The sequence below is a fragment of the Mustelus asterias genome, chromosome 20, assembly GCF_964213995.1.
Source record: "Mustelus asterias chromosome 20, sMusAst1.hap1.1, whole genome shotgun sequence".
In the NCBI taxonomy this organism is placed as follows: domain Eukaryota; kingdom Metazoa; phylum Chordata; class Chondrichthyes; order Carcharhiniformes; family Triakidae; genus Mustelus; species Mustelus asterias.
This window is the reverse complement of record NC_135820.1, coordinates 55,265,637-55,282,921: the sequence shown is the minus strand read 5'-3', so window position 1 is coordinate 55,282,921 and position 17,285 is coordinate 55,265,637. Positions and strand designations below refer to the sequence as shown.

General features: G+C 43.3%; 1 protein-coding gene across 1 annotated transcript in view; it reads left to right on the top strand.

The window, feature by feature from the left end:
- Nucleotides 1-2,129: 2,129 nt before the first annotated feature.
- Nucleotides 2,130-17,285, top strand: part of LOC144508310 (sodium/potassium-transporting ATPase subunit beta-1-interacting protein 3-like) — a 191,173-nt gene continuing 176,017 nt past the window's right edge. Inside the window, exon 1 of the mRNA XM_078236135.1 lies at nucleotides 2,130-2,257. Coding sequence (XP_078092261.1) covers nucleotides 2,204-2,257 — 54 coding nt within the window. The 5' untranslated portion in view covers nucleotides 2,130-2,203. The remainder of the gene's footprint in view (nucleotides 2,258-17,285) is intronic.

Genomic DNA, 17,285 nt, shown 5'->3' with positions numbered 1-17,285 from the left:
CCAATTATTTTCCCAAATTAACATGCATGGCAACTTCCAAAATGCAAGAAAAGCTGCTGAACAGAAGGCATGCCACTTTATCAAGCTTGACACAGTCAGAGGCACATAAGTGAATATGCTATCACGTTCTATTGAGTTACAGAATTTTCCAGGGTTAGTGATTAAATTGACTGCACACATATGGCTATACATTTTGAATTGGTTCATCCACAGGCAGATTTGAAGTTTGGACACCTAAAGATTTGAGCATAATTTCTTTATCAAGTGGCTTGCTGCTAGGTAGGAGATGAGGTGGTGTGGGGAGGGAATGGGTGAGCAAAGGACCAGTGCGGTATTCCTCTTCTGGACCTTCTGTGAGCACCCCAAGTGCAACCCTATTGGCAAGGGTGTCCATCATTGGCATGATCATTATGGGAGTTCCCCTTGATCCCATGAACTAGTCGCAGAGATATGAAGAATCATAGAATCATAGAAACTCTACAGTGCAGGAGGAGACCATTCGGCCCATTGAACATGCACTGACAACAATCCCACCCAGGCCCTATCCCCATAATCTCACGTATTTACCTTGTTAATCTTCCTGACACTAAGGGGCAATTTATCATGGCCAATCCACCTAACCCGCACATCTTTGGACTGTGGGAGGAAACTGGAGCACCCGGAGGAAACCCACGCAGACACGGGGAGAATGTGCAAACTCCACGCAGACAGTGACCCGAGGCCGGAACTGAACCCAGGTCCCTGGTGCTGCGAGGCAGCAGTGCTAACCACTGTGCCACCTTGCCGCCCTGATACACCTGTCCCCAATATAGGGCAGGTGAATGTCAACATTTATGCATACCCTATAGATTGATGTGATTCTCTATATTTATTACACATAAGTACATATCATTGTTAGAAAGCTATAAGAATTATTCTTGTGTTGGAAGTTTTGCATATTACATTTATATCGGATCACTGAGTAATCAGTGCCACCAGAGGGCCTCATGGGTATGTCAAAAAAAACCCTAAAGGCCCAAGCTTATCAAAACATTTTGCTGTGAGAATAATCAGAGCAGGATCCCAGAGACGTAATGAAATTTAATTCAAATTGTCTTCACATTTGGAGAAACGGTGCAGCAAAACTGTTCAATGTTCAGGGCGTACATTCAAATAAATGAACTTTTGGTTTAAATGCATTTACCCTGCCCGGCTGTGTGTTGCTGTGGTAACTATTGTCAGGAGGAATAATGCGAAATTATGCAGAACACTGAACTTTGTTAGCCATTCATTTGCATTTATCGAGAGTTTAGAGAAGTGTGGAAGAATTTTTTTTCCTACCTAGGGCAAACCTGATGCAACCTCCACTAAAACTCTGCTGAAATGCTCATTTTAAGTGCCCAGGTCTTTGCTCTTAACACAACCCTCTCCCCCATCTTTTAAATGCATTTCTGAAAACGTTTGGTCAAAATCCTATCCTGCATACACGATGACACGACCCAAGCAAACCTTTGCAGCAAAATATACTGAACAAGGAATCATATCAAACGCTTCTGTAATATTTTGACAAATACATTCAGGAAACAGATAGAAATAACCCTTTATCAGGGACAATGCCAGGTTCCCCTTCCCCAGTTATCTCGACATTTAGATTCGGTGGACCAATTTTAACCTCTAGCAGAATATTTAACAGGGTCGGGACGGGATATTGGGCGGGGGGAGGGGGTAAGATACCTGCGAGAAGTGTTTCTTTTAAATCGGGGGTTGTGAGCTTGGGAAAAGTTTTGATGTTTTTTATTGGGGGGGGGGGGTAGAAATTAGGGTGTGCTGAGATTTGAAAGGAAATCTCTCAGTGCGACAGGGAAGCCTCGGCTGTAGGCAAATCTCCTTCCAAAATGGGTTGGTGTCTTTAAGTGTGCAATATCCGTCCGTTAGTGACCCTCCCTCTCTCCCTGTCAAACAGGCACATTCACTGAACTTTCTACAAGACAGCTCAGAAGCGCTCCCTACACTGTGATCGCCATTTACACCCCCCCCCCCCCCCCCCCATCCTCCCAGATAAGGAAGCACCTTACAAATCCAGCACTCGAAGCTGTTCACGTTGTACTTTATCTGCCCATTCTCGTTATGGTGCTGGAGCTGTCTCGCTGACAGCCAGCGGGAAGAGGTTTTTAATCCCTCGTTTTCGATCCCCCCCACTCCTCTATTCTCCCACCATCCGAGGATGGGTTGTTGTACCGGGCGGTGTACCCTAATCCTGCTGTGTATCCTTCAGCTGGTGAGTGCAAATGTATCTTTATCAATGTGGGACACTCAGCTTCCTCCAGTGAGATTGGCAGTCGGCGCGGACTGTTTAAAATGTTTTCTGATTGTACATATCCAGGAACTTTAAGGCAATCGATTGTTGGGTCGATGCACCTCGCTAATTTTCTTTCTCAAACATTACAGGGCTGCAGTTAGTCAGTGTAACGGGGCAGAAAAGCTAGGTAGAAAACAGCAAAAAGGGAGTCTGACATCCTTGCATTAAGTCTGAACATCAGTGGGCTGAATATCAGTGGGGTTGCATTACGCTTCGAGAGCCTTTCTCTATATATATTGCAGAGTGGTCGAAGTACTGATTGAAGCAGCGGGCTACAGTCATTTGTGATTTGTGTTTTGTGTCTGTCCTGGGTGAGTCCTGGAGAATTCCTCTCTGTGTTGGCGGTTCTGCCCAGCTCCTGCTGGTGTTGGTCTCTTTTGTTCCAGGAAAAAGGGTGACGCAAGGATCCTTTTGAGAGAGAAAATCCCGTTGGCAAGGCGATATCCGGCCTTTGCACCCCCCCCCCCCCCCTTAGAAAGACGGTGTGGCATTTCAAATTTACCCCCCCCCCCCCAATTCACAAGACAGTGAGTTCTACATATGATACTTTAAGAGGCGAACCCCCCCCCCCCCCCCCTCCCTCCCTAATTAGAGGTTATGGTCATAACACCTTGCTTCTGCATGTCAACATTTGATCATTTCGGGCAGCGTGAGATAACTCCAGGTTCATGACACTATTGTGAGGATAGCAGGAAAAGTTCATTCTGGCGTTTTGCCTCACCCACCCTCCCAGCAACGATTGGTGCATTGATGTTTATTTCAAACTCTTGTCCCTCCACACGATGCAAATTCAAGGTTCCTCCTCCTCCTCCAGCCCAGTCATATTTAAAATAACCTATCTGGGCATTTCAGGCAACTTTCGTAACTTCAAAACTAGCCATTGCCTTGAAGTGAGATTGTCGCTTAAATGGGTTTGGTTCAAGGAAATCCTCAAAATAAAACCAAGGATGTAGTATGGGAGAAGTCCGAGAGAACCCCGTAAATGGATAGACCCAGTTTCATGTTAGCTCATGGAGAGAAAAGCAAACTGAACATTGCACATCTCTTACAGCTGATGCTGTGCAGTGTGGACGGTGGTCCAGAGGGAGACAGTTACGAAAGTTTAATGTCATAACAATAACAGACTTAATGGGAGTCCTCTGTCTTGTGCGCTGAATCTAAATTATATAAATATACATATTTACTAAATTTACAATCTCACTTAGAGAGGTAAGAAAGGTCATTGTGGAGAATGGAGCTGTCACACTAATGCACTGTGAGGATTTTATCTGCACTGTCTAGAGGGAGCTTTACACCTGATGCTGCAAAGCACTTGACCTGGAAGTGCTCAATGTTACCACTGTTCCAAAAAGTGGAAATTATTTCAATTCCTAGCCATGTGTCTCTCGCCTATGTGAGCAATAAGGAGCGTTTTTCTTGAATCACAGCAAAATACAGACATTGATTTAAAAGCATACTTATATTCAACAACTCCCTTTTACAATTCCAGATATATTACATGTGTGGGGAATGAATGGGGCGAAGTCTGCTCAGCAATTAGGACTCTAAATATCTGGAGAATACATATTTTAATAATATTTACACATGAGGTGCGTTTAGTAATTTCTGAATATATTCTGCTCATCATCCTTGCATGTGGAATAAATGCTACATTCAGCCTTGAGATGAGGATGATTTTACTCTTAATTCAAGTGTGTAAATACTCATTGTCAATAAATAAATATTTTGTTATTGTTGAAAAAGAAGCAAAGCTGCGGAAGCTATGACTCTCTTTTTTCAGAAATACTCAAGTTCTGTAATACCAAGCAGCTATAAATGTTTAGTTGTTTACATTGTCAAATCATGATTTTAGTATATTCTGTATTATATGGCATTTCAACACGAGAAGTATGTAAAACTTCTGCTCTGCAGAGGGCTTTAGCCACTACATTAAAATAAAAATTAGAATGCATATCATCAAAACATTTTGCCCTTCAAATTATGATTAGATCTGCATGAATATTTAATAACGTTTGAAATTCCAATAGCAAAATGAAGTGTTATTGCTTAATATTTAGCATATTATTTTGTTTCTTTAATGTAGGCATGGAACATAAAAGATTAATAGCCAGTTTAATTCACAGTGAAATGTCCTCACTTTTGATAATATTGCAGATTATAATCATTTTTTTTCTCAGACATTGTTGTTTTCCAATTAAGTGGGGTCAATCCATTCAATTCAACTAGTCATCTTTTGGGAATTGTTTAAGTATGTATTTTATTGACCTTTTCTGAATTTAACAAGCAGTTGCTTAAATTTGATTCTGACCATTTAGTGGAAGATATTTCTTAACCTCTTTACTTCAAAATTAGGAGACTGTTTGGTAACTGATGGGACAGGTGCTTTCCATAGAAGAAGAAAAGACTAATAGGTAAAGATATAGTTGAACACAGCCATGATATGTCTACTAACATGAGGTGATAGGTTTTATGGTAAAGATTAAACTTAACTAAGTTAAGTCATTGCTACCGCTCAGCTATTCCCTTACTGTTTAGTGAACTTGTTTGGTAGCAGTTTAAATTAGGGTTGAGTATCATGTTATTCTGAAATCAGAGAAGATAACATCAAATCATAGCATCTTACAGCACTGGAGGCCATTCAGCCCATTATGACTGTGCTAATTTGTTGAAAGAACTATCCAATTAGTCCCATTCCCCTACTTTTCCTTCACTGTCCCTTCTTTTCTCCTTTTCAATTATATATCCAATTTTCCATGAAGGTTACTATAGTGTATGCTTCCACCATCCTTGCAGGCCATATCAGAAAAGCTGGTTGCCCCTATCTGTTTTTTATGCCCATTATCTTAAACCTGTGACCTCTGGTGACTGGCTTATTGAGTACTGGATATGGTTTCTCTTAATTTATTCTACCGTGCGGCACGGTAGCACAGTGGTTAGCACTGTTGCTTCACAGCTCCAGGGACCTGGGTTTGATTCCCGGCTTGGGTCACTGTCTGTGTGGAGTTTGCACATTCTCTTCGTGTCTACGTGGGTTTCCTCCGGGTGCTCCGGTTTCCTCCCACAGTCCAAAGATGTGCGGGTTAGGTTGATTGGCCATGCTAAAAAATTGCCCTTAGTGTCCTGGGATGCGTAGGTTAGAGGGATTAGTGGGAAAATATGTAAGGAAATGGGGATAGGGCCTGGGTGGGATTGTGGTCGGTGCAGACTCGATGGGCCGAATGGCCTCTTTCTGTGCTGTAGGGATTCTAAGAAAACACTGCATAATTTTGAACACCTCTATTCAATTTCACTTAACCTTCCCTGCTCTTTGGCGAAAATGCCTACACCTTAGTGGCTCAACATAACCAAAGTCCCTAATCCTGGTATAGTGTGAGGTTGTGTGACAAAATTAAATAAGTAGGAATAAAATTGAGAGTCCCCACTTGATCCATAGATGGGCTACTCATTTACCTAGATATCTGGAGAAACAAGGTCATTCTTTGAAACGTAGAGAGCAAAGGCTCTTCTAAAGGAGTGGGCTGAGATGCTAAACCCCCACACCAAAACAAATCTAGTGTGAAAAAAGAATAACAATCCCCAAAAATGAACCTCCTGTTCTCCACTATTCCAGGACTTGTGAACCTCATCATATTTGCTGAAAAATTTATTGTCAGCCTTCTACGATCTGGCAGTCTGTTCTTGTCAATAGTGACATGGTCAATAATGTTGGGAATCTGAGAGAAAAGAAAGAGAAAGAAGTGGAAAAGTAACAACAAACATTAATCAGATTACCGTTGGATTCATTGGTTCGTTACCACCATGTTGGCTAGTTTGTTGTCCACTTTTGGGTTTAAAATTTCTCTTTCAATAAAGGATATAATTGCCCACCTGCTCATAAAATCGCACTATCGGAAGTTGCAGGTTGGTTTAACTATTGGGCTGGCTTTAGTGGTGCTGGCAGGCTGGCTGTCCACTGCCTTATGCCAGTGTCTTGGTCTATCTTGAGGTCTGGGTTCATGAACAAACATGTACATCACCTGGTCAGGGCGTGAAGCACACTGGCTCCAGGCAGGTGCAATATTGAGTGTCCCAGAGATCAACTTGATCAGGAAAAAGGTATACAGAGATATATAAAGGTGGTGATGGTCATTGTGATTGCAATGGTAGAAAGGTGGGCTTGTTGGGCATCTTTTGGGATCTGGAGAATCAGTTTTGTTCTACCTGCCTCCACTCCTACCAGTTTCCTGAGCACCAGACAGTCAGCTCAGAAGGCTGTTAAAGTGGCACATGTTGGTGTATGGATAGCAATGCAGCAAGTTCTCTGGTATGATTTTAAATCTATTACTGCTGGATTTCTACTCGGGCGGCTGCTAAAATTGGCCATTGTAAGTTGCAGAACCATTTGTTACTACAAATCATTGTCAGGGTATTAATGGTGTAGAACAAAACAGACTCCCAGTAAAAGAAAGCCCTCATTGACCAGTTGCACACATTTGGAATCAGTTACAGTGAATAAATGTTTGATTGTTGTCTGGGGAAATATATAGTCTGACATTGATAGACGTGCAATCGCACATAAATAATCAGCGGAATATCAAGGGCATCTCTGGGATTTGGAATGGGAAGGAAAAGAAAACATTACCCACGCCAAAACAATTTGGAGGACAGGGTGGTGTGTGGTGGCACATCCCCATGGTTGTGCCAACTTGATTTATCTCTAGTGTGCAGTGATTAGTGAATCACACACAAGTCCATTTGAAGTGGCTGTGAAGCTCATTGATAAAAAAGACAAAGCCTAGCAATGTATACTGTACGATGATATTATTGTGGTGAACCATAGTTGGTTCCAACTATGAGTGCTGAGCCATGGATGGTCAGCACTATGGGTATTTGTAGATATGTTACTGTTGTCACTGTTGGGTTTAGGGTTGGGCTGTTCTACCTGTTGATATTGTTCTGTGGTACACTCCAGTTGGCTCCGCCTACCTGGGGAAGTATAAAGGTCACTGCACTGCCTGGTGACCCTTTAGTCTGGGATTGTATTGTATATAGTGTGCTCCATTCTTGTTAGTAATAAAAGCCTTTATTTCCCGGGTACAATCTAGCCTCCCGAGTGATTTAATCGCACATCAATTATGATGTGGCACAGTGAATGTGCATGTCAATATACATCGGTGTCAAGATCCTAACACTTTTCATACAGGCAAATTAAATCTCACTAATAAATTAGGCAGCTTCAGCTTTGACAAAGGGTCATTTGGATTCAAAACGTCAGCTCTTTTCTCTCCTTACAGATGCTGCCAGACCTGCTGAGATTTTCCAGTATTTTAGCTTCAATTATACAACTGTTGAGGAAATAAAGATATATGGCTTCAAAAAATATGGGCAATATTTAATGGAGGAGATGGGTCTCTCCTCCATTGGCTGGTGAGTTCGTGAAAGCTCTGTGTCACCTCATTTCAGGAAGGCCCACCAAATTAGGTTTCAATCAGGCATTTAACTGGACAGCCTTTCCTGGGATCAAGGACTCTAGGAACGTGAGTTCTGCTTACTGAGAGTAAAGAACAGTACTGCACAGGAACAGGCCTTTTGGCCCTCCAAGCCTGTGCTGATCACGTTGTCCTATCTAGACCAACCACTTATATCCCTCTTTTCCATGTCTGTTCATGTGTCTATCCAGATAAGTCTTAAATGTCGCTAATGTATTTGCCTCAACCACCTCACTTGGCAGTGCATTCCAGGCACTCACCACCCTCTGTGTAAAAAACTTCCCCCGCACACCTCCACTGAACCTTTCCCCCCTTATCTTGAACTTGTGCCCCCTTGTAATTGTCATTTCTGCCCTGGGAAAATGCTTCCAACTGTTCACCCTATCCATACCCCTCATAATCTTATAAACTTCTATCAGGTCGCCCCTCAGCCTCTGTCTTTCCAGGGAGAACAATCCCAGTTTATTCAATCTCTCCTCATAGCTAATACCCTCCATACCAGGCAATATCCTGGTAAACCTTTTTCTGTACTCTCTCCAAAGCCTCCACGTCCTTCTGGTAGTGTGGTGACCAGAATTGGACCCAGTATTCCAAATGTGGCCAAACCAACGTTTTATACAACTGTAACATAATTCGCCAACTTTGGTGCTCGATGCCCTGTCCAATGAAAGCAAGCATGCCATATGCTTTCTTCGCCACCTTTTCCACCTGTGCTGCCACTTTTAAGGATCTGTGGACCTGTATTCCCAGATCTGTGTGTGTGTGTGTGTGTGTGTATGTTCCTGATCGTTCTGCCATTTATTTTATAGCTCCCACCTGAATTGGATCTACTAAAATGCATTACCTTGCATTTGTCCGGATTGAATTCCATCTGCCATTTCTCTGCCCAATTTTCCAGCCTACCTATATCCTGCTCTATTCTCTGACAATCTTCATCACTATCCGCAACTCTGCCAATCTTGGTATCATCCACAAACTTCCTAATCAGACCAACTACATTTTCTTCCAAGTCATTTATATATTACAAACAGCAGAGGTCCCAGCACTGATCCCTGTGGAACACCACTAGTAAGAAGTTTAACAACACCAGGTTAAAGTCCAACAGGTTTATTTGGTAGCAAAAGCCACACAAGCTTTCGGAGCTCTTAGCCTCTTCTTCAGGTGAGTGGGAATTCCCAGTCACCTGAAGAAGGGGCTAAGAGCTCCGAAAGCTTGTGTGGCTTTTGCTACCAAATAAACCTGTTGGACTTTAACCTGGTGTTGTTAAACTTCTTACTGTGTTTACCCCAGTCCAACGCCGGCATCTCCACATCATGAACACCACTAGTTACAGACCTCCATTCAGAAAAACACCCTTCCACCGCTACCCTCTGTCTTCTATGGCCAAGCCAGTTCTGAATCCATCCAGCTAGTTCACCCCTGATCCCATGAGATTTAATCTTTTGCAAAGCCTGCCATGAGGGACCTTGTCAAATGTTTTACTAAAGTCCATGGAGGCAACATCCACAGCCCTTCCCACATCAATCAATTTTGTCAGCTCCTCAAAAAACTCAATTAAATTAGTGAGACATGACCTCCCTCAAACAAAACCATGCTCTCTGTCTCTAACAAGACCATTCAGTTCCAAATGTGTATAGATCCCATTCCTAAGAATCTTCTCCAACAATTTCACTATCACTGACGTCAAGCTCACTGGCCTAGAATTACCTGGGTTTTCCTTGCTTGCCGAGAACTGCTAGCCAATAAGAAGATGGCAGCTCTTGATTTTTCAGCAGTGCCACCAGGGAGGTGGTTGCTGCTGCTGGTGTTACATCCGCCCAAGGCCCAAGATCGTCATGGATCCAGGCCATAGGTGAGTGACGGCAGGAGGGGGATCGCAAGGTGCGGGACCACGGGGAGGAGGGCCGACAAAAAGAGCAGGGAGATGGCTTCCACCTCCCCTGCTCTGGGAGGCCTCGAACAGGCCCTGAAAGCACATAAGCAACCCTTTTTCAACTTTGTTCCCATCCTGACTGTGGAGTAATACACAGGCAGCAGAGGGATGAGTGGGTGTTAGTTACCCACTCAAGGGCCTCAATTAATGGCAGTGTGGAAAGGCTGTCCACAGGCATTCCCACCGAGGGCCTAATCGGGGTAGAGACAAAAAGGTGGCAGTGTTCTCACTTGCCATCCTCTGCTCAATTAAATACCCCCCAGCACCAAACTCATCATAATAGAGGGCATTAAATATGTCACTTTCTGTGGATGTAAATGTACCCTGAAGACTTGTCTTGACAAGTACTTTCTCAGTACATGTTGTACTTTTACTAATCTTTTTATAAATTATGATCCGTTTTTAAAGCCTAAATGTTATTAGGATTATGATGCTTTTGGAATAAGATCTTGGTTGTTCTGGACTGAAATCATGTGGGTTATGAATAAACAGCTTACTGTGTTTTCTGTTATGACTCTCCACTGAGAGCAGACCAATAATGATTCCTTTCTCTCAGCGGCGTATTGTTTAAGTGCAGGCTGAGGCTTTATTCTAATTAAACAGAACAATGGGTGCATTTAATTTAACAACACCACTGAATAAACACCAGTGCGCATCTTGTAAACGATTCCTGTAATTGACAGAGCGATTCTTTCACGATTCTCTTATTTCACAATAGAGGAGAACCAATTTTAAGAAATAAAGAATGAACCTGCATTCATATAGTGCCTTTCATAACTTAAAAAAGTTAACTTATTAGTGTCACAAGTAGGCTTACATTGACACTGCAGTGAAGTTACTGTGAGAATTGCCTAGTCGCCACATGTTCGGGTGCACTGAGGGAGAATTTAGCATGGCCAATGCACCTAATTAGCACATCTTTCAGACTGTGAGAGGAAACCAGAGCACCTGGAGGAAATCCATGCAGACACGGGGAGAACGTGCAAACTCCACACAGACAGTAACCCAAGCTGGGAATCGAACCTGGGACCCTGGTGCTGTGAGGCAGCAGTGCTAACCACTGTGCCACCGTGCCCCTTCAGCGGCTCCCAAAGGGCATCACAGACAATGAAGAACTTTTGGGTGTGAAGTCACTGTTATTTAGTTTATATATATATTATATATCCATTTTGTTTATGTTTAATATAGAGCTAATGATGAGGGAAACCCTTACACTGGGAATAATTCAGTAACAACTTCTTTCTCTTTAAATACATTTTGATCCGTAGCTTCACAGGATGTGGGCACGTCACAAGGGCAAACCTAATTGTCCTTTAGGTGATGGTGTTGAACTACCTTTCTGAACCACTACAGCCTATGCTGTGTAGACACACCCACAGTACTGTTAGGTGGGAGATTACAACCAGATCAGCCATAATCTTATTGAATGGTGGAATAGGCTAGGGGCAGGGTGGGGCTGAGGTTCATATGTTTGTATGCTTTTCACCTTATTTGTCCAGCAGGAACTGTTGAACCAATTAAAATCAACTGCTGAACTGCTGAAATTCCACTCTCTTCTTGCTGCCTTGACTTTTAACCTGCTTTTTCAAGTACATTAGGGGCGGCGTGGTGGCACAATGGTTAGCACTGGCCTCGGGTCACTTTGCACTTTCTCCCCGTGTCTGCGTGGGTTTCCTCTGGGTGCTCCGGTTTCCTCCCACAGTCCAAAGATGTGTGGGTTAGGTTGATTGGCCATGCTAAATTGACCCTAGTCGGGGAGATAGTGTCTGGGTGGGATTGTGGTCTGAACAGACTCGATGGGCTGAATGGCCTCCTTCTGTACTGTAGGGATTCTATATGGGAAGGCCAACTGCCAGAATTCAATGGTATCTTTTTCTAAATAGGAGGATTGAGACCCAACTGCTAATTTAACTTTGAATGTTCCTGAGGGAGGAAGCAGTTGTGGCTCCATCACCATGTAAACTCAGCGGAAAGAGAAGCTGTATATTGTAGGAAGAGGCCATCCAGCCTATTGAGTCTGTGCTGACTCTCTGAAAGGGCATCCCACCCAGGCCTCCCCTCTGCCCTATCCCCTTAACTCTGCACATTTGCCATGGCCAATCCACCTAACCTGCATTGTGGGAGGAAACCGGAGCACCCAGAGGAAACCCATGGAGAGAACGTGTAAACTCCACACAGTCACCTAGGGCCAGAATCGAACCCAGGTCCCTGTTTCTGTGAAGCAGCAGTGCTAACCGCTGTGCCATTGACTCGAGCCTTTGCCTTTGAGCCCAGCAAGAGCAGACCTTTTGCCATATGACTTGATTTCCCGCCCACTGGCCAGCTGCTGCTTCCCACTGGTTTTGGGTTGGTGATGAATAGGGGAGTGCAGATTTGGGAGTTAAAATCTGGGTTCCATGCTGCCAAAGTGAGTTGCCTGCTGTAGGGGAAAGGATAGTTTTTCACTTGTCAATGTCAAGATGATTTGTGGCCTACCTCAGCATCCGCCTGCTTGATTATCTGAGTCCCTACCCAGCCAAGTAAAAATTAAGGCTTAATAGTTGAAAGGAATTACATTGCATGATACGGCTTGCATATTTTATATCACTTTGAATCACTTTATATTACTTCACAAAAATGAAAACTGGACACCAAGCAGTTGATGGAAGAATTATTATGGAAGTTGACCAAAAGCACAATCAGGGTTTGGCTTTGAAAATGCTTTTCAAATAGGTGAAAGATGGAGCATTTATATGATTTAGATGGCTGGTACCCTTGTGACGGCACAGAGGATAGAGATGATGGGATAGTTACTAAGGAAGCACCAATCAGCAGACTGGAGGATATATGCGCACGTATAGGGCTGGAGAGGATTACAAAGGTAGAATGGGGAAAAACCATGGATGGATTTATTGATGAAAGTGATTTTGATGCATCAGGGATTGGGGAGATAAGGAAGGTTGGGAATGACAGAGTTTTAGGGCAGTAGGATTTATTGTATGCCAGGATGCTGTAGTGACTTGTGAATACGTAATGCATTTGTATACAATTCCTTTACCTTCTTTGAACATATTAAGTATTCAAATGCTGTGGTTACACGTCACAAATTTTAGGCCTTTGTTTCATTCAGTCAATTCCAACTAGTTTATCAGCACGTTTATTTGAGGCGTGAATACCAATGACATCATCAAAAGTATTGGATTATTGAGACTAAGAATCTGAATTAAGATCAGCACAGATAGGCTTATTTTAAAGAAATGGATTGGCACCTCTGTTAAATTAGGGGACAGGGAAATGTTATACAAAGCTTTTAAGCATTCTCCAATGCTGCCAATTGTAACTCCAAGCTTGTACAACTATTATCCTAACACTGTATCAACATGAACTGTATGTGATAATTCAGTCCTTTTGCCCTGTCGCCTTTCTGAACTATTTCTAATGATTCTATCAGCAATGAACCGCTAAAGAGAGATCAGCCAAACTGTCCACAGTGGGAAAAAGGGATGCCGAGAGTAACCTTTTCTTTAATCAATAGAGATAAAATGAGAAATTTTTATACCTTGATTGCTTAAATCTTTAATATTATAATGATCAATGGATTAATGGCTGGATTTTATGTATTTGCGATGGGGGGGGGGGGGGCATGTAAAAAAGAATGGGTGCCCACCCTACCATCTCCTTGTCCACACTCAGCTCACCGCCATCTTATGTGGGGTAGGGGGTGGATGCTGAAATCTGCAGCCTGCCTGCCATATTTAAATAAATAATTAAGAGTTAATTGAGTTTGTTAGTAAGTCAATTGACCCCAACAATACACAGCCCGTGCCATAATATGGTTGGCATGGGCAGCAGCCAGGGAGGTTTCTATCTTCGTGGGGTGCCCCTTTTTTGGGTGGAGGGGGTTTGCAGTCCTAATAAGACAGTACCCTGTTTTCATCCTACCTTCCTGCTCTGTAAAACCCACCCAACTCACCCCAACTCCCATCTCTGAATTGCTCAAACCTCCCTGCCCAATACCCCAGACTTACTTTACGTCAGGACCCATAGGGCATTCTTCTAGTTCCTGGTTGCAATGTTGGCAGCACCTACTAATGCTCTTTTGGTGCTGCCGGGACTGCTGGAGCTGGTGGCTAATCCAATTGGCTGGCAACTCCCAAGGGCGCATCTTCCTCCCCAGTGAGGGGCAGAAGTCCCACTGGCTGCCGATTTAGTCCACCTGCAGCATGTTTTGGGTGGGTGGAGGGGGGGGGGGGGGGGGAAAGCGGGCTGGTGTCCAGTGTGTTGGCTCCTTGCTAAATTTGCATCCAGATGGGCAAACCGTTCTGTTCCCCACCTCCCCCCCACCCTCCCTCTCCACACATACAATGCAAAACATTTGTAGCGTATTATGTTTTGCAAGCATTCGATGACAGACAAGTGGAAACTTTATTCATACAGTCTTATTCAAAATTACATTTTCTTGGGTGGAAAAAATGTCACCTGTATTCAACAAAAATAAATTTGTGCAGGAGCTACTTTCCCCACAGTTGCTCCCATCAGCTTATTGCAGCATTGTGATATTATACAGTGAAAACTTTTCAATGCTTCTAACTTTGCAAAGCATGTGTGGGTGACTGCAATATTTTTGTAATATTGACCCTCAAAGCAAAATTCTCGATTTAAGTATGGAGCTTTAAAAGATACAATTGGCTTGATACAATTAAAGTTAATTTTAATACCATTTTCTCAACATGGACCATTTACAGCATAGACGGAGGACATTTGGCTGATTGTGTCCATGTTGGCTGTAAAAATGCCCTCCAGTCTAATCCCACCTTCTATAGCCCTGGAGGTTACAACAGCTCAAATACACATTCAGATTTCAACAATGCAGCATCTTTCCATGTGTCAGGATGATGAGGAATTGTTATTTTTTTTAAAGAAAGCTCATTGTCTGGCTAAAATTAAATGATAGGAAGGAATAACCAAATCTAAAAAAGTTGCAGTGACCTATCACATCCTCATGTCTCTTTCAGGTGAGGGCACTGGATGCCTCTTTTTTTGACTTCAGCAATGAATTAGGGGACAAATTTAACGCACATTGCTTAATGAATACATGCGATCCTTATTTGGGATTTACGTGCCTGTTTTTGAGTTTTGCGTTTAATTTGCTTTCATTCTGATTCTTAGCTCAGCTTTGAGATAGCATTTCCTGCTGTGTTAACTTCTACCATTATTGGCCATCTGCTCATCATTATTGAATTGTAAGTTTGGCTCAGTTGGCAGCACTCTTGTCTGAGAAGGTTGCAGCACTCGAGTATTTGAGCACATAATCTAGAGTGGTACTGAACGGCAGTGCCTAATGAAATGCTGCATTATCCAAGGTGCTGGCTTTCAGATAACATGTTCAACTGAAACCCCATTTGCCTGATCCCATGGCAATGTTTGAAGAATTGAGGCTCAGTTGGTAGCACTTTCTCTTCTGAGAATGAAGATTGTGGATTCAAACACCACATCAGGACTTGAACAACCAAAGTCTAGGGGCGTCCAGTTCCCACACCTGAAATGGACAAGAGGATGTAATAGGTCACTGCAACTTTTTTGCATTTGGTTATCCCTTAATGTCATTTAATTTCATCCAAAGTCTAGACTGATGTTCCAGTGCTGTATTGAAGGGAGTGTTGCATTGACAAAGGTGCTGTCTTTAGAATGAGGTTAAACCAAGGCCCTGTCTTCTTTTCTCGGTTGGAGAGATAAGTAAGATATACCATGGCACTGCTTTGAATAAGAACAAGAGAATTATTCGTAGAATAGAAGAACCCCTACAGTGCAGAAGGAGGCCAATTGGACCATCAAGCCTGCACCGACAACAATCCCACCAAGTCCCTATCGCCGTAACCCTATATATTTATCCTACTAATGTCCCTGACACCAAGGGGTAATTTAGCATGGCGAATCCACCTAACCTGCACATCTTTGGAAACTGGAGCACCTGGAGGAAACCCACGCAGACACGGGGAGAACATGCAAACTCCACACAGACAGTGACCCGAGGCCAGAATTGAACCCAGGTCCCTGGAGCTGTGAGGCAACAGTGCTAACCACTGTGCCGTGGATGTTCTGGTCAATACTTATTCCTCAGTCAACATTACTGAAACAGATTAGAACCATAGAACCATAGAATAGGTACAGTGCAGAAGGGGGCCATTTGGCCCATCGAGTCTGCACCAATTCTCTGAAAGAACATCCTACCCAGGCTCACCCCTTCCCCATAACCCTGTGCATTTACCATGGTTAATCCACCTAACCTATGTATCTTTGGACACTGAGAGGCAATTTAACATGGCTAATCCACCTAACCTGCACATCTTTGGATTGTGGGAGGAAACCCATGCAGACATGGGAGAATGTGCAAACTCCACACAGAGAGTCACCCAAGGCCAGATTTGAACCCGGGTCCCTGGTGCTGTGAGGCAGCAGTGCTAACCATTGTGTCACTGTGCCACCCCAGACCATTATCAGACCATTTACACATTGTTGTTTGTGGGAGCTTGCTGCATGTAAATTGATTGGTGCATTTCTCACACCCCAACATCAACTACACTTCAACAATGCTTCATTTGCTGTAGTGGCCATTGCCTGCTGTAAAGAGAATCTAATGATGACTGTTGTCAGTTACTTTTACTCTTGCCCGTTTAAGCTTTTAAAAAAAAATTGTGTGGCAAGCTGCCGCAAGTGCAGGCTGATGACATTGCAGCAAGAGAAACAGCACATCAGGGACCTGAGTGAACAGAGCAAGCAACTGTAGATCTCCTCAAGCAGTCAGATTGAAGGATTGGGAATTTAACAGCACAAGGACGGGGAAGGGAGTATAAATTCTCAATCTTCTCAAGGGCAATTAGAGAAGGGCAGTAAATGCTGGCCCAGCCAGTGACGCCCACAACCTGTGAATGAATTTTTAAAAAATTACAGAGGGAGAATTCGATGTCAGATCAGGCACAGAAAGAGAGGAAGACAGTTACGAGAGAAAGAAAAAGAGATACATAGATGAAAAATAATTTTTAATTTTTTGAAAGCTTTAGAAATATCTTTAACAAGTAAGTCCAAAGATGTGCAGGTTAAGTTGATTGGCCATGCTAAAAATTGCCCCTTAGAGTCCTGAGGTGCGTAGGGTTAGCGGATAAATATGTAGGGATAAGGGGGTAGGGACTGGGTGGGATTGTGGTTGGTGCAGACTCGATGGGCCAAATGGCCTCTTTCTGCACTGTAGGGATTCTATGAAGTAAAACTGGACAGGCGTGAAACTCCACATTTGTATGAGTTACTTTTCAGCATCAAAGATTTGAGTGGTTGCAATTGCATTCTGTAATTGCATTAGAATACTGAAAGGCCTGGACAGAGTGGATGTGGGGAAGATGTTTTAATTAGCAGGGGAGACTAGAATCCGAGGGCACAGCTTCAGCATAAAGGGATGACCCTGTAGAGCCGAGATGAGGAGGAATTTCTTCAGCCAGAGGATGGTGAATCTGTGGAATTCATTGCCACAGAAGGCTGGGGGGGACAGGTCATTGAGTATATTTAAGACAGA